Here is a 22,922-nt window from a genome sequence, read left to right as displayed (position 1 = left end):
TGTTTCTAATCCTCTTCATTTGTTTGTGAATTTCCAACTTTCTCTCTGAAAGTATTTTCCTCCAGCCTGAAAAAATTTTCTTTTAGTATATCTGCTATTACAGACTTCTGGCAATAAGCACTCATGATTTTCCTTCATCCAAAAGTTTATTTCACTTTCATTCTTGTAGGACAGTTTTACTAGATATAGAATTTATATCCCCCACCCGCAACTCCTTAAAAATGTGCTTTCGCTCTCTTCTGGCCTTTGTCATTTCTGAGAAGTTCATAGTCATCCAGATTTGTTGTTCCCCTGTATGAAATGTCTTGTTCTTTTTATGATCTTTTTAATCTTTTGTTTCCAGAGGTTTGATTATGTTATTTATTGGAATCTACATTTTGGGGGATAATTGAGCTTCTTAAATTTACACAATTATGTCTTTCACCAAATTTTGTAAGTTTTCTACCATAACTTCTTCATTATATTTCCTTGCCCCTCTTTCTCACTTTCTCACTTCCCTTTTGACAACTCACATTACCCTTCTGATAAACTTTTCAATATTGTCCCACCAATTTCTGAAGCTCATGTTTTTATCCAGTTGTTTTTCTCTCTCTTCTTCAGATCAAATTGCTTGGCTTTATTTGTAAATTCACTGACTCTTCTGTCATCTATATGCTGCAATTAAGCTCATCCAATGATTTTTTAAAAATTATTTGCAGTGACAAATTTTCTATTTGTTTTTCCCTACATTTTCTATTTCTCATCTGATATTGTCTGCATTTAATTCATTTTCAGTGTACGCTCCTTTTTTCACCAAAGTTATCATGACTGCTTTAAAGGTACCATAGTTGTGTCTGGTAATCTCAATAATGGGATCATCCTGGAATTGGCATCTGCTGATTGTCTTTTCCATTTGGTTTGCATTTTCTAGGTTTTCTATAAGATAAATTTAGACAATCTTGGAAATTGTGAACATTATAGTGCATAGATTGAGTTCTGTTATATTCCACTGATGACTGTTGATAGTTTTGTTTTAGCTGGTTGTTCACATGGTTTAGATTCAAACTGTAAGCTGTGTCTTGCTTTCTATGGTTAAAAGGTCATAGATCAGTTTTCAAGCTTTTGCTGCACTACTTTGAATGTGTTCTATGAGTGCCTGTTTTTTAACTAACCTCTATAATTTACATTGGTGTCCTCTCTTTGTATTGTACATTCTATATGTTTTAACAAATGTATGTGACATGTATTTATAGAATCATTCAAAATATGGTCACTGTCCTAATAAGCCTCTTAATATTTTGCAATAGAGATATTGCATAGAGATTAAAGTGTATATTCTTGATTTATTAACTTCTAAATTATGTGTGCACAAAGACTTCTTCTATATTTTAAATCTCAACATATATAAACCCCAAGATATGGTTATTCCAAGTTAACTAACTAATTGTAAGTGGAAAAAAATTCTTTTTCATTCTCCTTAGGTACAGGAAATGCTGAGAAAGAGAGACAAAAGGTGAACCCTACAAAGAATGAATCTCTCTTCAGTACTGTTTAAGGTCATCAGTGTTAATACTATGCTCTGTTTAGCCACTCTGAAAAATGGTTTTTCAATAGCCATCAATGGTGACTTTGCTTAAACATGTTCTTAATTTTTAAGTAAAAATATGTAGGTTAACTTTGTAAAATTAGTATAACAGTTATAGATAACTCTGGGTAGATGTTGAGAGCCACAGCCGAAGGGGCCCCAGCAAACTTCCAGCTGCCGGCTGATGATTGGCTCACAGCGGCCCCAGCAACATCTAGCTGATTGGCTCCTCTGCGGTGATGCTCATTGGGCTGTTTCCCTGCCCTTTCAGACCACGGAGCTGCTCATTGGGGGACTTTTTTGGCTCCGCCCACATGACCCAGCCAATCGGCCTCAAGAGCAGGAGGATTGTGGGAGGTGGAGAGAAGCTTGTGGGGGAGAGAGAGGCTTGTGGAAAGCCGGTGGTGGCAGTTGAGGCTCTGAGGGTTTTTCCTGAGAGGCTGTTTTGTTTGGCGTGTGTGGTTCTAAAAATAAAGTTAGTTTCTTTTGACAAGTGGCTCCTGATTGTGCCCAGCCAGACTGCGGCAGTTATAGATAACTCTGGGTAATCATTCAAAAATTACACATTATAATTATCCATATTTATCCTCCCAAAGCTACTTACGTGAACAATAGCAAGTTCACAAATAAAATACTATTACAATTCATATGTAGTTTTTATAAGGCATATCATGTCTCCAAGCTGTTTACAATTTTTCAATCAGAAAATGTGTAGAAAATAAGTGATAATGGTACTTTTTGTTCTTTTAATAGAAGATTTTTATTGAAATAGCTCATATTTCATAAGGACTACAACATATTTTCACTCTTTTCCTTTTTTATCAGTCTATTATATTCTACCATTAAATGCATGGGATTTAATCTTCTCCTAGGGGTATCTCACTTCTGATTTTTAACCCACAGCAGAATTCAAACATGTTATACTACTCTGTACACACCTGTGGGTGAGGCAGACTGTCACTTCCTCATTACCTTTATCCCCTGAAGAGTATCTATATCATGTGGAATGTGTAACCAGTCCAACTGGTATTTAACAGCAAAAAGCTTTAACTTGGTCTGCCTGGTATGAGAGTTATCTGCCCAAAAATCATAGCTGAGATGATCATCTGAGACTACTTTTGTGAGCTGAACCTTTCTTTTAATTTCTATTTGAACATTGAACCAGACTTGATTCTTTATATTGCTTACTTGGTGACTTAGTATGATTACATGGTTGCATTACAGTGAATTAAGCTTCTGTTTGAACAGTCATACACAAACACTATTGATTTTAAATATCTGACCTTCATTTCTCATTAATTATACCAAATAAAAAACTTCTTATAACTTTAATGTTCATTTACCTTTTACTTTCAGTTGTCCACAAAATGTGCATGTGCTTATACTCAATAAATGCTTCTCCACACAGACAGATAAGGTACTTACTTGTCTATGGATTGTGGGCCTGCAAAACTGGGTGAAAGCTAATAAATTTGCAGCAAATCTATGGGAAAAGTTTGAGTGACATAACTAAGGTCATAAATAATCAGTTGCCTAAACAAAATAGCTCAAAGATTGAGGGGCCAATATATTTATTAGTAATCTGAAATGTGGGTGTTATTAACATCTGAAATTAGGCATTTAACTTAGTTTACTGTGTTCAACCCTACTATCAGATATTCTAACAAGTTTCTTAAAGCAAAACATCAAAGGTCCAACCATACCAGCCACTTCACACCTTCCCATTGACCCTCTTTTATGCCTTTCAGAACTATCTTTTTTTTTTTTTTTTTTACCTTTCGGTGGACCAGAGGGAATGTGCTTACTATGATCCACTGATTCCAAGCTGAGAAGAGAAGAAGAAAATGGAGTCAAACCTTCACACACAATGACTTAGGCTCTTTACTCAAAGCATTGCCTAGTATAGAGAAGATCAGCTAAAAGTATACAGTGTTCAGTTCTCAGTTCCTAAGCAGCGGGAAATAGTCCTAGGCCAGGAATAAATACTAATAGGTGAGAATCTGAGTGGCACTAGCTATCAAACAGAAGAGAGAGGATTCTCAGAACTGGCTTTTTAGAGTAAGAAGGACAGAGGACATAGACAACCACAAGAAAAAGAATGGGGAATAAAATTCCAATGTCAGAGTAGCCAGAGATTGAAAGACATGACCTCTCCTGAAGGAATCTTTCAAGGATGCTGTGACAGAATCATTCACAAAGATATGAGATGTTAGTGTCTCAAGTGTTGTCAAGTAAGATAACATATGTAAAAGCACTTAGAACAGTGATTGCATTGTAAGTCCTATTTATTAGTGTTATTACGAACAGGAGTAATATTTGCTGTACCTGAGCAATCCTGAAAACCTCCTTTGCTCCATTCCCCAGTCACCCTCATTTCCTTGCAGAATAGAATGTGAAGTTACTATTTTCCCAAAGCCTAGTCCCTCACCTCTTCCATTTAAAGAATAAATATGATATCACTCGTGTATGTAACAGCTTCTTGTCCATGTGACCAAAATACTTAACAAGACAACTTAGAGGAGGAAGGTTTATTTGAGCTTCTGGTTTCAGAGGATTCAGTACATGGTCAAGGCACAAACATCATGGCAGAAGAGCATGGCAGAGGAAAGCTTTTCAGTTCATGGTAGCTAGGAAGCAGAGAGGAAAAAGCCAAGGACAAGATGTACCCTTCCAGTACATCCTCCCAGTGACCCACTTCTTCTAAATAGGTCCCACCTCCCAGTAGTCCATTTAACTATCACTGGATTAATCAAATGGGTTAATCCACTGATGAGGTCAGAGCCTTCATAATCCAATCATTGCCTAAAAAGCTCTACCTCTGAACCTGTTGCATTAGGGACCATACTCTCAACACATAAGCTTTGGGGGGACATTTCAGATCCAAAATATACCAGGTGGTCTGAAGGGAAATATAAATCAAAACCACAATGAGATTTTACTATGACGACTAGAATCAAAAAGACATTCAATGGTAAGTATTGGAAAGAGTGTGGAAAAATTCAAATCTTCATATGCTGCTGGTGGGAAAATGTACAGTGATGCAGCTACTTTGGAAAATAATTTTTAAGTTCCTCAAAATACTAAACATTGTGTTATCATATGATCCAGAAAGTCCACAACTAAGATTGTGGAAAACTGAAAACATATTTCCTCATGAAAATTTGTATACCAGTGTACATACCACTGCATTCATAAAAAGTGGAAACAACCCAAATATTCATTAACTGAGAAAAGAATTTAGAAATCTACTATATCTGCACAATGGAACATTAGTCATCCTTAAAATGATCCTTCAAATAGAGGGAAAACCTGTCACATTCTATAACATAGGTGAATATTATGCTAAAGAAAATAAGCCAATGACGAAAAGATAAATATAATATGATTCCATGTACTTTAGGTATCTAAAGTAATCTAATTCATAAAAACAGAAAGTAGAATGCTGGTTTGAGGGACTTAGGGAGGGGGGAAATTCATTCATGAATATGAACTTTTGGGTTTTGCAAGATGGAAAAATTGTGGAGATCTGTTGCACAGCAACATAAACATAACACTACTAAATTGTACACTTTAAAAGGTCATGATGGGCTTTCAAGATGGCAGAATAGAGAAGGTCACTTTCCTGGATGCTCCAAGGCATGAAACCAAGAAAGCAGGTAGGCAGCTTCTCAGCAAGGTGGGTGAACAAAACAAAACAAAACAGAAAAACAGGGGTGTACTCTACTGGAATTTAATACTGGACATTCAAAGGAGATCAGTGACTCAGGAGGTTGGATATAATAAAATAAGGAAGAAATCACCAGCCACGACTGGAGGCACCAGTCAGAGTGGTCCTTCCATGAGCAAAGTAGAGAGATAAGGGAATTACAGGAACCAGCATTTATAGGAGGCCTTAGGCATATCTGTGTATGGAGCATTTAGAGATCAAAGACAATGCCCACTAAACTGAGAGATGACGCTGCATGATGTCCTTGTGTGGGTAAGAAGCGGCATCTCTCCTGGCTGCCTGTGGAGGACAGAGGAAGGAATCATTCTGTAGCCACGGCCCGGGGCCCAGAAGCTGGAGAAGCTGATTCCTGGCAAACCTAAGTTCGGCGGGAAATACAGGCCTGGCAAACCCACACTGCATGACATAGAGTGTGCCTAAGTGACCAGGATAAAATCAAACACGGAGAGAGGTTTACACAGGGGCATATTGGCAATGGAAAGCACCTGGCTCTCCCTGTCCCCCTCCAATTCGGCAGCTTGCAGGACCTGGTGGGAGAGAAGCACCTGACCATGAATTCCAAAGAGCAGGGGTAGGAGAGATTCCGTTTGGAGACTGAATATGAGACCAGGAAATGTGGAGTCCCCAGGTGATATAGTGAGCTAAGAATTGGCTCCATCACCACAGAAATGGAACCAAGGGGAGATCCTGGGGTGCAGTCTTCCAATGTGGACCAGCAACTGCTGGGTCCTTGAGATGAGCTGATCCAAAATCTCCAGAACAACTGGCATTCCCTGAAGAGCCTGGAGCCTGCCTAAGCCTAAACCCCACCTCCAGGAGTTCCGCCTATGGATTACCGCTCACCCCAGCAACCCCACCCTGAGAGTGGAGCAAGCATCACACTCCAGAAGACCCACCTAACTCTGCTGACAAGGAAAGCTGAGAATCGTTTGAATGCCAACAGAAAAAAAAATTCTTTAGCTCTTTATTCAGATGATTTTTTTCCCCTTCTTTTCTCTGTTAATTGTGACCTTAATGTTCATGGACATTTATACATATTTATATTTTTTTCTCATTTCTAGCATTTTTAAAGCCAGTTTTCATGGATCAATTTGTTGAGGACCAGGATGTTTAATTAGTATATTTCAGTTTTGTATTGTATTCTTTTATTTTTAAATTTTTTTTTTACTTTACATATATATTTTCTCACACTTATCTGTTTCCCTTGATTCTCTTTCTTCTGCTAAGAGGCAATTTCTACTCTTCTCTCTTCCATGCTTCCTTTAATTGTTGACTTCTATCTTCTTTTCTCCTCCTTCATAATCATCACCTCCTACATCACTTCTTTTCTTACTATGTCCACCATTCAAAATTGTAAACCCTTTCGCAAACTTACTGTTTTAATTGTAGGCAATAACTGATAATATCATTTCTATTTATTGTGACAATTATCATTGTAGACATCATAGTAGGAACCATTTGGCTTAATGTTATTAAGCCAAATTGTTTGCATTGGTGGTTGTAATTATTTGTCTCCCCCTAAACAGTGAGGTACTGGAAAGCTTCAGGGATGCTACAAGTCCACAAGATAGAAACTCAACTGCCTCAGATCCACACTGTTAGATGGATAGACATACAAACAACATGAAAAAGCAAGGGAATAAATCACCCCAAACAAATGAAGATACTCAATAACAGAATCCATTGAAAACACAGTGGAAGAAATGTCAGCGGAGTTCAGAATGTACATATATTGATCTGCAAGGTAAATGATGATGTAAGGAGTGAAATCAGACAGAAACTGCAGGAAGTGAAAGATCACTTCAATAAAGAGAGATTCTGAGAAAAATCAAGCAGAAATCCTTGCAATGATGGAATCAATAAGCCAAACTAAAAATTCAATGGAAAGCATCACCAACAGACTAGATCACTTGGAAGACAGTTTTAGACAACAAAGGCAAAATAAATATTCTTGAAAATAAAGTTGACCATGGAGAAAAGATGTTAAGGATATAAAATAAATCAGTTGCATTCCTATGCATCACTGATAAGTCAACTGAGAAATTAGTAAAACTATCCCATTCACAATAGCCCCAAAGAAAATAAAATATCTGGGAATCAATCTAACAAAAGAGATGAAAGACCTCTACAATGAAAAATACAGAACACTAAAGAAAGCAACAGAAAAACTTAGAAGAAGGAAAAATTTTCCATGTTCTTGGATAGGCAAAATAATACTGTCAAAATGACCATACTACCAAAACTGCCACGCAGATTTAATGCAAGTCCTACTAAAATTCCAATTATGTTCTTTATAAAAACAGAAAAAGCAGTCATGAAATTTATTTGGAAAAGAGGCCCAAAACTAGACAAAGCCACCATTGAAAAGCAGTATGGAGATTCCTCAGAAAACTGGAAATGGAACCACCATTTGACCCAGCTATCCCACTTCTTGGCATATACCCCAAGTACTCAAAATCAGCATACTACAGTGGCACAGCTACATCATGTTTATAGCAATTTTATTCACAATAACTAAGCTATAGAACCAATCTAGGTGCCCTTCGATAGATAAATGGATAAAGAAAATGTGGTATAAATACACAATGGAATATTACTCAGCCATAAACAAGAATGAAATTATGGCATTTGCCAGTAAATGGAAGGAACTGGAGACTATCATCCTAAGTGAAATAAGCTAATCTCCCCCAAAACAAATAATGAGTGATCTCTTTGATATGTGGATGCTAACATACAATGTGGGATTTGAGAATAGAAGTTCATTGGATTAGACAAAGGGAAACAAAGGGAATGGAGAGGTTAGTGGGAACAGGAAAGACAGCAGAATGAATAGGACATAACTTTTCTATGTTCGTGGATGAATACACGACCAGTGTAACTCCACAACATGTACAACCACAAGAATGGGAAGTTGTACTCCATGTATGTACAATATGTCAAAATACACTCTATTGTCACGTATATCTAAAAACATCAAATAAAACTTTCAAAAGTTATGATAATAGGGCTGGGTATAGCACTTGCCTAGCATGCGTGAGGCACTGGGTTCAATCCTCAGCACCACATAAAAAACTAAATAAACAAAATGTATTGTGTCCATCTACAACTAAATATATTTTAAAAGAAGTTACGATAGTAAATTTTATGTGCTTTTTACTACAATCAAAAATGTTTTTTTTACTTTATAAATTTTTTATTTGTTCCAATTAGTTACACATGAAAGTAGAATGCATTTATGTACTTTGACATATCATACATAAATGGGGTATAATTTCTCATTTTTCTGATTGTACATGTTGTAGAATCATATTGGTCATACAGTCATTTATGTACATAAGGTAACAATGTCTGTTTCATTCTACTATCCTTCCTATCCCCATATTCCCTACCCTCCCTTTACTCCCTTCTACCTAGTCTAAAGTAACTCTATTCTTCCCTAGTGCCCCCCTCCTTATTGTGAATTAGCATCCACATATCAGAGAAAGCCTTTGGTTTGGGGGGATTGGCCTATTTCACTTAGCATGATATTCTCCAACTCCATCCATTTACCAGCAAATGCCATAATTTCATTCTTCTTTAAAGTTGAGTAATAGTCCATTGAATATATATACCACAGTTTCTTTATCCATTCATGTATTGAAGGGCACCTAGGTTGGTTCCATAGTTTAGCTATTGTGAATTGAGCAGCTATAATCAATGATGTGGCTGTGTCAGTGTAGTATGCTACTCTTAAGTCCTTTGGGTATAAACCAAGGAGTGGAATTGGTGGGTCAAATAGTGGTTCCATTTTTTCTGAGGAATCTCCATACTGCTTTCCATAATGATTGCACCAATTTGAGTCTCACCAGCAATGTATGAGCATTCCCCCACATCCTCACCAACATTTATTGTTGCCTATATTCTTGATGATTGCCATTCTGGCTGGAGTGAGATGAAATCTTAAGTGGTTTTGACTGGTATTTCTCTAATTGCTGGAGATGTTGAACATTTTTTCATATATTTGTTGATCGACTATATTTCTTCTTCTGTGAAGTGTCTGTTCAGTTCCTTAGTTCATTTATTGATTGAGTCATTTGCTTTATTGGTGTTAAATGTTTTTGTGAGGCTACAGATGTTGCTGCATGGTAAAAAGTTAGTCTATCAAATGCAAGGCCCTGGGTTCAATGCACAGTTCTGCAAAAAAAAAAAAATAATAATAATCATGGTAGAGTGATATATCCATACAATGGAACACTACTGAGTATTGATTGTAGTAAAAAGCACATAAAAAGAATGAAGTATAGATACATGACTGTAACATGGACAAGCTCTCTAAAAGAAGCCAGTCACAAAAGCCACATATTATATGATTTCACTCATATTAAATGTCCAGGATAGGAACATCCATATAGACTGAAATAGATTAAAGGTTGTCAGGGGTTACAATGATAAATCAGGGTGACTGCTAATGGGCATGACATTTCTTTGGAGGATGATGAAAATGTTCTGGAATGAAGTAGTGACAATGGATGCACAACTCTAAATGTTCTGAAAACTACTGAATTATACATTTCAAAAAGATGAATTGCCACAGTCTGTCTGGGCACAAAATAACCGAGCCACCACAAAGCCTTGTAGATTCAAACAGCAACTCTTTATTCCCGAACTCTCACTGGCACTCTACACACACTTTTCCGGGAACACACTTCCTCCACTGAGCTCCACGTGCACCAATTCTCTCAGAACCCCGGGAGAACTCAACGGGAACTCCAAAATAGCGGGTGCCTGAGGCAGCAGGATCCACCCTAATCCCAGCAGGATCCGCCCTAATCCTGGAGCCACCCTAATCCCAGAGCAGGGTCACCTTTCAACCATTCCCTCTAGCAAAATGCCAGGCGTCATTCTGACTTAACTGTGGCTCTCAACAATGAATTTTGTGGTATGTGAATTATATATCAATAAAGCTATCATATGAAAAACATTTGTAGAGCTTAATATTTTTAAGATTCACCTTATGACAGAAAAGAGGAAGGAAAATCACTGTGAAATCCAAAAATAAGAATATCTGAACCTTCCAGGAGAATTATCTTCCTATTTCCCTCATTCTTTACAAATTCCCATGTTTCTGTGTTCAATTTTTTTTTAAAGTAAACCATCTACTATTTCTTGACTAGTAACCCATGATCACTCCTCTTATTCCCATTGCTCTTATTAAACTAACCTCTGTATTAACTCTTTCCAACCTATTTTTGTGAGTCTTTAAGTCGTAAGCATGTAAGTATAAGCATATAATTATGTCTTTTGCTAGTTTTTTGCACTATGGTTCCAGGTGACTGCACATATCTATGCTTGAATTTTCATTTCAGTTATTTAACTGAAGGAGAAGTTGGGAGGCTGGGGCTGTAGCTCAGTAGTAGAGCACTTGCCTAGTACACACAAAGCCTTGTGTTCAATCCCCATGATTACAGAAAAGGTGTGTGTGGGGGGGGGGGGGGGGTATTTAATTAAGAATATTGTAAAGACTTCTAAAGGTAGTACTCACAAAAAAATTGTGCTTTGATAAGTGGCAAACTATATTAGTGGACCAGTGCCTTATTAGGCTCTCAAAAGATTTTTTTTTTTCTTCTTGCAATGTTGACATCACTTGTGACAATCTAATACCAGGTGGAAATTGGCAATGTGGCCTATTATTAGGAACAGCTAGGATTCCAATAGGCAAAGTAACATTGTCTGCCTAACTCTGTTTTAAATTTTTTAAGAAAAAAAACTCTTCAAATTCCATCAAAATTACTGTAAAAGTTTATGAAAAGAAGTGAATCTATAAACTCAAAGCAAGAGAGAGATCAGAGAATTTGATGGTTTCTGGGACAGTACTGATAGATACATCAGGGTTCTCAGTCTATTGTGCTGAGAACCCTCAAAGACAGCTAAGTTGAGGGAGAAAATGTTTCTTCCAGGTAGAGCCTCAGAGAGCTCCAGACTCTGTGTAAGCAGATACATAGAAAGAGCTGAGCTGGAAATAAAGGTCTTCTCTTTTCTAGTGACCTTTACATCTATTTAGTCACTGTGGTAGATGACCAGCCACACCTAGTCATCACCAAAACTACCCCACCTACAAATCACTCATGTAGACAAATTGCACTTCCAGAAGTGATTTTGAACCTGGAGAATTTTATAGGAAAGATTTGTGTCTTAAAAAAAAAAAATTGATACAGGGTATGCATGAGGGGTGCACTATATCCCCAGCCCTTTTTATTTTTTATTTTTAGACAGGGTTTTGCTAAGTTGCTTAGGGTCTCCCTAAATTGTTGAGGCTGGATTTGAACTCACTATCCTCTTGCCTCAGTCTCTCGAGTCACTGGGATTCCAAGCAGGAATCCAAGCATGCACCACCACGCCCAGCAGAATTCTGTGAGGAAAAAAAATAGTGACAATTATCCAACCACACACTGGTCAGATAACTTGAGGGAAACCCATGCGATGAAATTTTGTCCATCTAATTAATATTGCTGTTATTATTGTTTATTTGGATGATATAATTGGATCTACCCCACATTGTGTAACAATATACATATACATAAATAACATATGTCTACATAAAAAAAGAGTCAAATAAATAAAGAGGCAGTTGAAAGGAACAAAAGAAGAGAAAAATTAGGAGAATAAGAAATCTTGAGTTGGAAAACCCTTTCTAGCACAATGCCAAAGGTAAAAATCATTAAGGAAGGCATATAATTAACTTGGAAAAAAAGTATAGGAAAAATCAAAAAGGAAATGATTAGCTAAGAGTGACAGTTACAAAATACAGGTTATATCAGTGTATTACCAAGTATGTAACAAGTTCCTACAAATCAATTTTTTAACACTATACACACTCCCAATTAAAGAGGGCCAGAAATAAGAATGGGAAACTTATGGAAGAAAACATGTAAATAACCAAAGAAATAGAAACTTTTTTAAAATTAGATACAAATTAAATGACTTTTGTAGGCAAAGTTTTGTTTTTGTTTTAAGATAGTACATCAATCTTACCTGTAATACTAGTTGCTCAGGAGGCTGAGGCAGGAGGATCACAAATTCAAGGCCAGTCTCAGCAACTTAGCAAGACCCTAAGCAACATAGTGAGACTGTATCTCAAAATTTAAAAAAAAAGAAAAAAAAAAAAAAAAACGTGGTCAAAGCTTCCCTGGTTTTAATCCCCAGGACTAAAAAAAAAGTACATAAAAGTGCAGAGAACTTTCTTACACTGTTGTGGGGGAGTAAAACTAAAATGAATATGTCCTATAGTAAGAAATTCTAATTCTAGAAATTTGGACTAAGGAAATAATGAATGTGTTTTCAAATTTTTATACAAGTATATTTTCTACACCATTATTCAACATTAAAAATTTTCAAATAACCCAAATTTTCAACCAGAGGGATTCAGTCAAATACATAACAACACATCCATTAAAATCATGTTGCAAATAATCACATGGGGGCATGTCAGTACCAAAATGTCAAGTGAAAATAACTAGTTTTGGAGACTGTAAATATGGTTCCAGTTATGTAAGAGAAGTGCAAAAAAGAAAGATAGGAACTGCCATGAGAGTAAGTTTTTGTTCATTTTATTCACTTTATTCATGTAGAATTCATGACACAGTAGTCCCTGGATCAGTTTCTGAATGGATGATTCTTCACAAAAAAAATGTCCATCACTGGGCAAGGAAATAAAGGTGATTATTGTCTATAATAGATTCACATTTGTTTTGTTATCAGAATAAACATTATTTTTAAAGTAAAAAAGGATCAAGGCAGTATTTCAGAAATGGAGCGATCGTCACATGCCTGGCTCTTTGATCACACACTTTTGGCTCTTCTCAAGGGGTACTTAATGCCGTGAACCCTTCCAACCCCCAGGACTGAGTAGAACTCATTTCACCACAAAGTTCCCGAATTTCTTCATTCAAAACTCTTCTACTTTGGGTGATTCCTCACAGGCAAGGAAGAAAAGACAACAAATAAATAAGAGCAGATTTTTATTCCTTTGGGGAAGGAAATAAAACATTTTTTGTGAGAAAAAGCAACTGGAATGGAGAGGACAGAGTACTTTAGACACTTGAAGGTACTTTGGGGCAACCAGGAAAGGCTTCTCCGACAGGGGGCGTGAGAGAGGTGCTGCTCCTGAGAGGTCAAGAGAGTCAGCCCCGCAGCAGCTGGCAGGAAGGGGCTTCCACTGCAAACAACAGCAAATGCCAAAGCTATGCAGTTGGAGCACACGAAGGGTGAACATAGCGCTTAATGAAGATGGAGTCCGTACTCGAGCAACTTATAAGCCATGGCAAGGCTCCTGGACTGTATGCTGAGTACAGAGGAAGCCACTGAACTGTTACGGAAAGAAACAAAGCCTGACTTACATTCTGAAAAATCCCCAACGTTTTTGATGAAAAGGGTGGATTTAAACTGTATCACAAAATCTTCCACACTCAATAGCTAATAAACAAAAGATTTTAAAAATGTATATATATCTCAGATTAAGAAAGGCCACAATTTAATTCCGTGTTCTTCAAAAATGGATGGTCAAGGAAAGAAAAAGAAGTTTGCGGGTCGGGGTACGACGACACACAGAAGCATCACGGTGTTTATAAGAACTTGTAAACTTACTATTCCCCTTCAATCTGACAATGTTGCTTTATCTTTCTGAATGCCTAATGGAGCCCTGTGGAAATGAGTGAAGAGATGGGGCTGACTCCTTCTGATGGATGTGCAGAGGGAGGCTCAGAACTGAGAACTGGAAAGGAGACCAACAGAGAACAGAAAAGGGACTAGGGCTGGGGCAGGGGGTGAGGAAAAGGAAAGGGAAATATGGGGGAGCCATACTGACAGAATTGTATTGTCATACCATGGCATGTACAGATGTGTAACAACAAATCCCACTATTATGCATAATTAAAAGGCACCAACAACACAAAGTATGACCAAAGTGGGGAGTGGGAGGGACTGAAAGCTAGACCCAAGGCCTGGCGCCTTACAACATCAGGCCAAGGAGGTAAAAAGAGCAGGGACTAAGAAGAGAATATGATATTTTGGAAGTCAAAAAAGGGAAGACGTGCACGGATGGCGCCGGCAGCTGATCAATTGCCGCTAAGTAACTGAGCAGACGAAGACCAAGGAGTTCCCCTGAATTTGGCAGAAGAGAGGTTGTTGGCCCTGGAGGAGAAGTTTCAGGGGAGTGGTGAGAATGAAGCAAGAATGAATTTGGTTGAAGATGTACGGTGCCCAATAGATGAAAACAAACCAGTTGCTTAGTATAAGTGTAATTCCTCTAGATACGGAGATCAGTGTTGGTTTTGCTTGGAACCGCTTAGATCCAAAATGTAAGGCGTATACAACATCCTCAACTATACCTCTAAAAAGTTTATTTTAAAAGGTTAGGAAAGGGGCTGGGGCTGTAGCTCAGTGGTAGAGCTCTCACCTTGCATGTGTGAGGTACTGGGTTCAATCCTCAGCACAAACTAAATAAATAAATAAAGATATTGTACCAACTACAACTAAAAAATATTTTAAAAAAACAAACAAAAATGGTTATGAAAGAAGATTATACATTTTGGGGAAATTTGCAAAGAAAGCAAACCCAGCGGGAGAGAAAGTGATTTGGGGAGGCCTTAAAGAATTGGGTAGACCAAAGAAACTATTAGAGCTAATTAATGAATTCAGCAAAGTGGCAGGATATAAAATCAACACGCATAAATCAAAGGCATTCCTGTATATCAGCGACAAATCCTCTGAAATGGAAATGAGGACAACCACTCCATTCACAATATCTTCAAAAAAAATAAAATACTTGGGAATCAACCTAACAAAAGAGGTGAAAGACCTATACAATGAAAACTACAGAACCCTAAAGAGAGAAATAGAAGAAGATCTTAGAAGATGGAAAAATATACCCTGTTCATGGATAGGCAGAACTAACATCATCAAAATGGCGATATTACCAAAAGTTCTCTATAGGTTTAATGCAATGCCAATCAAAATCCCAACGGCATTTCTCGTAGAAATAGAGAAAGCAATCATGAAATTCATATGGAAAAATAAACGACCCAGAATAGCAAAAACAACTCTAAGCAGGAAGTGTGAATCAGGCGGTATAGCGATACCAGACTTCAAACTATACTACAGAGCAATAGTAACAAAAACAGCATGGTACTGGTACCAAAACAGGCAGGTGGACCAATGGTACAGAATAGAGGACACAGAAACCAATCCACAAAACTACAACTACCTTATATTTGATAAAGGGGCTAAAAGCATGCAATGGAGGAAGGATAGCATCTTCAACAAATGGTGCTGGGAAAACTGGAAATCCATATGCAACAAAATGAAACTGAATCCCTTTCTCTCGCCATGCACAAAAGTTAATTCAAAATGGGTCAAGGAGCTTGATATCAAATCAGAGACACGCCGTCTGATAGAAGAAAAAGTTGGCTACGATCTACATACTGTGGGGTCGGGCTCCAAATTCCTCAATAGGACACCCATAGCACAAAAGTTAATAACTAGAATCAACAAATGGGACTTACTCAAACTAAAAAGTTTTTTCTCAGCAAAAGAAACAATAAGAGAGGTAAATAGAGAGCCTACATCCTGGGAACAAATCTTTACTCCTCACACTTCAGATAGAGCCCTAATATCCAGAGTATACAAAGAACTCAAAAAATTAGACAATAAGAGAACAAACAACCCAATCAACAAATGGGCCAAGGACCTGAACAGACACTTCTCAGAGGAGGACATACAATCAATCAACAAGTACATGAAAAAATGCTCACCATCTCTAGCAGTCAGAGAAATGCAAATCAAAACCACCCTAAGATACCATCTCACTCCAGTTAGATTGGCAGCCATTATGAAGTCAAACAACAAGTGCTGGCGAGGATGCGGGGAAAAGGGTACACTTGTACATTGCTGGTGGGACTGCAAATTGGTGCAGCCAATTTGGAAAGCAGTATGGAGATTTCTTGGAAAGCTGGGAATGGAGCCACCATTTGACCCAGCTATTCCCCTTCTCGGTCTATTCCCTAAAGACCTAAAAAGAGCATGCTACAGGGACACTGCTACATCGATGTTCATAACAGCACAATTCACAATAGCAAGACTGTGGAACCAACCTAGATGCCCTTCAATAGATGAATGGATAAAAAAAAATGTGGCATTTATACACAATGGAGTATTACTCTGCATTAAAAAATGACAAAATCATAGAATTTACAGGGAAATGGATGGCACTAGAGCAGATTATGCTAAGTGAAGCTAGCCAATCCCTAAAAAACAAATGCCAAATGTCTTCTTTGATATAAGGAGAGTAACTAAGAACAGAGTAGGATCGAAGAGCACGAGAAGAAGATTAACATTAAACAGGGATGAGAGGTGGGAGGGAAAGGGAGAGAGAAGGGAAATTGCATGGAAATGGAAGGTCCCTCAGAGTTATACAAAAGTACATACAAGAGGAAGTGAGGGGAAAGGGAAAAATAATACAAGGGGGACAAATGAATGTCAGTAGAGGGGGCAGAGAGAGAAGAGGGGAGGGGAGGGGAGGGGAGGGGGGATAGTAGAGGATAGGAAAGGCAGCAGAACACAACAGACACTAGTATGGCAATATGTAAATCAATGGATGTGTAACTGATGTAATTCTGCAATCTGTATATGGGGTAAAAATGGGAGCTCATAACCCACTTGAATCAAAGTGTGAAATATGATATATCAAGAACTATGTAATGTTTTGAACAGCCAACAATAAAAAATTTAAAAAAAAAATCAAAGAGAAAAAAAAAAAAAAAAAGAATTGGGGAGACACGGGCACATCAAGCGCAATGTTCGTAGGTTTGACTGCTGTTTTTAAAAGAGAAGCTGAGCTCAGGTGAGTAAGCTGGTCTACGCTGCAGGCAGCCTGAGTCCTCTGGCAGAGCTACCTACTCTTCAGCAAATTTTGCAGAAGATGTCTTCTTACCTGTCCTAGGAAAAATATTCTATTTTCTATAATCTAAGTAAGCAATTAATAGGGGGAAAAAATCACATTAGTGACTTAAAATTTTAATACCATTCTAAGAGTTAAACTGATCATCTCACTACACTCCAACAGGCTGTGGTGACAGGTCAGTAAGGGTCTTACCTCTAAATAGTTCTGCAACCAAGGGCAGTTGACATCCTCAATTTTCAATCCCATCATCTATAAAATGGAGTGAACAATAGTGCATTCTTCACAGGGCTGTTGAGAAGAGGAAATATGACTGATCCCTGGGACTTTAAGTACTGATAACATGCTAGATAACATTATGGTTTGAAGTCTTCCTGAAGGTGGTGAGAGGGAGAACAAAAGGCATTAACTAAAGTACATTCCTCATTCAGAGAGCTTCTAGAAAGGAAGGACCTTCCAGACATTCTGCCACCCAGTGTGCACTGCAGATGCTTCCCTCCCCCATAAGAAAGTACACCTGAAGCAAGGGATCTGGTTAGGGAAAACAGTGTTCATGAAGAGAAACAGGCCAGTGGTTTCTTGCTTCAAAGAAAAGATCGAAAAGTTTGAGGGTGTGTACAGGACCAACATCTCTTAGCCCAGTTAGATACCACATTAGTCGCCAGGTTTGCTAACCTGCCTCAGAACTACAACCCAGAAGGAACATGTTGGAGGCTGGTGGTGATGGTGGTACAGCCAGGCAGATGGGGCAGGCATACCTCTTTAGATCCAGGTTCCTACAGTGTGTAGAAAATGGATTAAGCCTGAGAACAGGGGCATGGGAGTGTAGGTGGGAGACTGGAGGGTATAGACTGGCTACAAACCAAAGGAGGGGGCAGAACCCCCTCTGGTGCCCAGGGGAGCTGGTTGGGTTCAGTGAGAACTCTCATTAACCAGTCCTGAACCCCTCCACAGTGCCACTAGTAGTGAGCTGTGAAGTGAAGGACCCACAGGAAGGAACAACAGCCTCTTCTGGTCCTGTCGGAACAAGATGAGGGTGTGTTTACCTCTCAGAGGAGCACATTCAGGGACAGGGCAAGGGATTATTAGAGAGAAAAACTGCTCTCCCCTTTCCTGCCAAACCACTGGAGTTTCCGGTTTAAATTGTGGTGATAGAAAATATCCCAAGTCTTTCTAACAGATATCATTTTTTCACAATGATAATTCACTGATGAGTTCTGGAATTCAGGTAAGAAGTGATTGAGGGAGTCACCAGCCAGAGGAAATGGAGGGCTTAGCAGAACAGAGTTAGAAATCAATTATTGGAAAAATAAACCTGCCATACCTCCACATGAAGGCCTTGAAATTTCACATCAGTTGCAGTTATCTGAAGACTAACTTTACTTTCCCAGATAGTCCCTTGTCTCTGGTTACTGGCTTTTATGCTTACCCAATCTATTTTGAAAAGATTTTCAAAACTTTCGATTTTTTCCCTACATAATCCTAGAAATAGAACAGAAAATGCCTCAAGCATGAATGGAAACTTGCTCTTGTTTACTTCCTGCTACTTCATCACAAAGATTCCACAAGAACACATGCTCTTAATAACTTATGTTTCTTTTTTTATAATTAAAACTTGTCAAATCACAGAAATATTTTTTAGGGGGTGCTGGGGATTGAACCCAGGGCCTTGTGCATGTGAAGCAAGCACTCTACCAACTGAGCTATATCCCCATCCTAAATCACAGAAACTATTTTTAAAGTTTTTTTTTTTAATTTAGCAACTAAAATAGTGCCTGGCACATCATAAGTTTATAATATATTATCATAAATATTTATTATTATTTATTTAACAAATATTTGTTAAATAAATAACCAAATTCATTTCATGGCATTAAATATTTTTCTGTGGCATTTTTTTGGGGGGTGGGGGGTACAGGGAATGAACTTAGGGGCACTCAGCCACTGAGCCACATCCCCAGCTCTATTTTGTGTTTTATTTAGGGACAGGGTCTCACTGAGTTGCTTAGTGCCTCACTGATGCTGAGACTGGCTTTGAACTCATGGTCCTCCTGCCGCCTGGCTATGGCATCATTTTTAATTGTTGCATAGAATTCTATTGTGTGAATTACCATAATTTATCTAAACAGGCCCTGGAGAGCTAAAGGAGAATTGAGTATTGTGATGGACACAGGGATGGTCCACATGGTCCCCTTCAAGGGGAAACTTGTTGCATCATGACTAGCATCACTGGTACCCCCAGTTGTCAGTCTCCATCAGGAATTGTCTCAGCTACAGAAAGCTTCCTTCCAAGGGTGACTCATATTTTAAGGACAGATCATGGAGAGGCCCAAGGCAGAACTCCAACAGGGCATCTTCCTCCAGAGGTTAAAGGTGGGGGTTGCCTGAAGCTGCCCTACATATATTGCCCCTGGACTTTTCTCTGCCCAGTCCTGTTTCTTCCTTCTTCCTTCCAAGGGTGCTAATTTCAGGGCACTCCCTAATAAATATATGGCACAGTAAATTGTCTCAGAGTCTGCTCCTGAAGAACCTAAACTGTGACAGATGGTTCTGACCCTCAAGGAACTCCCAAGTCTGTTAATTAAAGCATTTCATAATTCTTACATGATAGCCCTTACCTATTACTAACACCAGGTTAAATTAGCACAGTGGTACATTGTGATATGCTATAAACCCATTAAAATGTAATATCCTTAGTGCTGGGTATGACACAGGATAGCTCCAGAAAGAAGGGGAAAGGGAAGCAGCGAGAAAGGAAGGGACATCATCAAATACTTAGTGGAGCCTTTCTCTTTCCTAAATTTCTCTGAATCTGTTTTCAGATACATCTCTTGCTCCTTGTTAGTCTTTGGACCACTCACGGGATGAGCATAAGTTAGGCAATTACTATCTCTATACTACCTATCTCCACTCCCCCCACTATAGCATTTGAAGAAACTGAAAATGGACACAACCCTGTCCAGGTAAAAAGTCTCAGCCTCATTATGAGAAGTAAGGACTAACAGGCCTTTTAATACCTAAAGACAGAAGTAATGATCAACCACACTAACAAACACAAATCAAATAAAATTTAAAAACAAGCCAGGTACAGTGATACATGCCTGTAATCCAAGTGACTGGGAAGACTGAGACAAGAGGATTATAAATCTGAGGCCAGCCTCAGCAATTTAGCAAGACCTTGTCTCAAAGTAAAAAAATAAAAAGGGCTGGGATGCAGCTCAGTGGTGGAATGCCCCTGGGTTTGAACCCCAGTACCAAATACAAAAACAAAACAAACCCCTGAGTTTGTACTCAAGGAATAAAGTCCAGAGTTAGGAGGAATCCAAGTGATAAGCTAAACTCTGTCAAGGTGTCAAGATGCTTCCCGGGATCCCTCAATCACACATTCCAAGGCAGCAGAAACCTACCAAGTGAGCTTCCTGTCACTCCCTGCCTCTCTGCCAGGCAGGTTCAGGCAGCATCAGGGTTCAGCCCATGTGAGATACCTCCTCCCAATCACAGACCATCCTTCCCCTGGACCGGAGGTTTAAAGAATCGCTGCAGGCTAGCAAAGCACCCTGGGCTGGTGAGGACTGCAGAGCCCAGCAGTGCCGGAAGGAGGTGGCAGCTCTGTGAGTACCCCCTTGCCCTGTGGGAAGCGTCTGCACCCTCCACGGTTGATTAACTTTCCTGGGAATGAAGTTAGCAGTCTACTAGAGAAAGGGGAAGAAGTTACATTCTTGATTAATAGAACCTGCTACTTTTGTAATTTAGGATATTGTAATTATTCTGATCTCTTTTATTTTGAACTGTACAAATTGCTCTCCTGAAACCTTTGATATCTTTGGCCTGTTGTCAGAACTGAGACCAAAGTCCTAGGGATGTTCTTCAGTTCTCCTGATTCCAACTTCAAATTTCCCCAGGAACCCTCAGGCTCCTGGTTAACTCTCTAATGGACCTAGCCTTTATAGACCCCCTCCTCCACAACTTTCTTGTGGAATCAGAAAAACAAAAGAATATCTAAGGAAACGGTCATGTTCTTTCTTAAAAATATATCCCATAGCCTAGGCGAGAGAGAGTTTCCTGATCTTGTTAGAAATCATTTGGTCTTGCCAACTAGTAATGGGATTTGTGGGGCAAATTATTCATGGTGCTTCTCTGAAAACAGTTCTGTTCAATATACATTTTGATTGACATAATTCAACAGATAAGCTTACCTAAACAATGTTATTTTTGCGTAATTTATTCTTTACACTTCAGCAATTCTTGATCTTATTTAGGATCCACAGGTCCTAAATATATTTTTGTCCTAACATTCTTACACAAAATACAAGTTTCAAATAATGCTAGTACTATTTTGTTTGTGTTATAAGTCTCAAATTCTACTTCTAACTAGTTTTAAGATTTTTAAGACATTTAAGAATTTGTATTAATTTTAATATATTTTTTAATTGAAGACAATGTTTATTGACCATTTCTTGACTCAGTGAAGTTCAAAAACACAACAGAAAATAACTCAAGTTTTATGTATATATGTATTTATGTATATTTGTATTATAAATAAAACTTCGGTTTTGTAGTTTTTTTGTGAGGAAATAGTTTTTCTTTTGATTAACCTTAATAGAAAAAAAGTAATAATAATTCTTATTTTGCTTTTTGCTGACAACAGACTGTTTTGTTTTCTGCTAAAATAGGCTTAAAAATCAACTGACCAGTTTTGTTTGTTTGTTTGTTTGTTTTAACTACCAGGGAAGGACGCTTAGACTTTTTGAAACAAAGAGGAACTTAGAAACCATTTAGTTAAAGAAAAAACAGCATTTCCTTTTTACCTCTCCTGCTTACATTCTTAACCAGACCAAATACCAATCAGCCCTAGAATCTGCTGTACCCTGCTCTGGAATCCGGGTCTGATGGCCGCGCAGCCCATCCACAAACCTGATAGGCCACCATTGCTTAACTGGGACAGAGACCACATTGCCCTGATCTCACGCCCCCCCTAGGATCTCCACTGTATTCCTGCCCTGGACCTGGGCATCCCACTGGCATTGCTGACACATCTGGGCACTGGAGCCATTGCTTACATCTTAGTTCTTGATTTCTGGTGGGTGAATGGCTGCAGCCATCACAGGGAGCACCAGAAATCCAGAGCAGGGATGGCCAGTAGAACTTTCCATGATGATGGAAATGCTGTAGGCAACAGCTACTAACCACATGTGCCTGTGGAGTGCTTGAAATGTAGCCAGAGAACTAAAGAACTGTTTTTTGTTTTGTTTTGTTTTTTTACTTCTATTGAGGTGAATTTATTTGACTTTAGTCGCATGTAGCTTCTAGCTACCATTATAGGCCAAAGCAAGTTGAGAGAGCTGTAAAGTAAGAAAAATAAAACAAAACAAAACTCACGGATACTGTGAGCTGTGGGTATCACACCATGGAAATAAGCTTCCCTTTTCATCGTTGTCAGGTTTAAGCAGACTTGTAAATTGTTCTGATCTGAAATCTCATACCCACTTTTGTATACAATTATTTGCCCTTGTCCTAGGTTTCAGGGTTAAGGCTAAGACAACAGCATATTGTGATTCTTTTTCCTCCCCCCTCTCCTATTTCCCATTGATTTATTTACTCTTTGGTTAATCCAAATTTCTCTAGCATGAGTAGAGTTTGAGGTGTGGCTTGCGTGATCTCTGCTGCAACAAACTTGGGTGAGGAAAAGAGGTAATGAA

The 22,922-nt window shown here is 38.5% G+C and overlaps 1 protein-coding gene and 1 non-coding gene across 2 annotated transcripts in view; one reads left to right on the top strand and one right to left on the bottom strand.

Moving 5' to 3' along the window:
- Tex55 (testis expressed 55) overlaps nucleotides 1-22,409 on the top strand; it is a 34,818-nt gene extending 12,409 nt beyond the window's left edge. The window contains exon 4 of the mRNA XM_071614906.1: nucleotides 22,203-22,409. Within this exon, the coding sequence (XP_071471007.1) occupies nucleotides 22,203-22,409 (207 nt within the window). The remainder of the gene's footprint in view (nucleotides 1-22,202) is intronic.
- Nucleotides 18,864-18,936, bottom strand: Trnav-cac (transfer RNA valine (anticodon CAC)). Its single transcript has one exon. It is a non-coding gene; the product is annotated as a tRNA-Val (tRNA).
- Nucleotides 22,410-22,922: the final 513 nt, after the last annotated feature.

The sequence above is a fragment of the Marmota flaviventris genome, chromosome 8, assembly GCF_047511675.1.
Source record: "Marmota flaviventris isolate mMarFla1 chromosome 8, mMarFla1.hap1, whole genome shotgun sequence".
Lineage (NCBI taxonomy): Eukaryota > Metazoa > Chordata > Mammalia > Rodentia > Sciuridae > Marmota > Marmota flaviventris.
The sequence above is the reverse complement of the archived record's forward strand: the minus strand, read 5'-3'. Positions and strand labels throughout refer to the sequence as shown.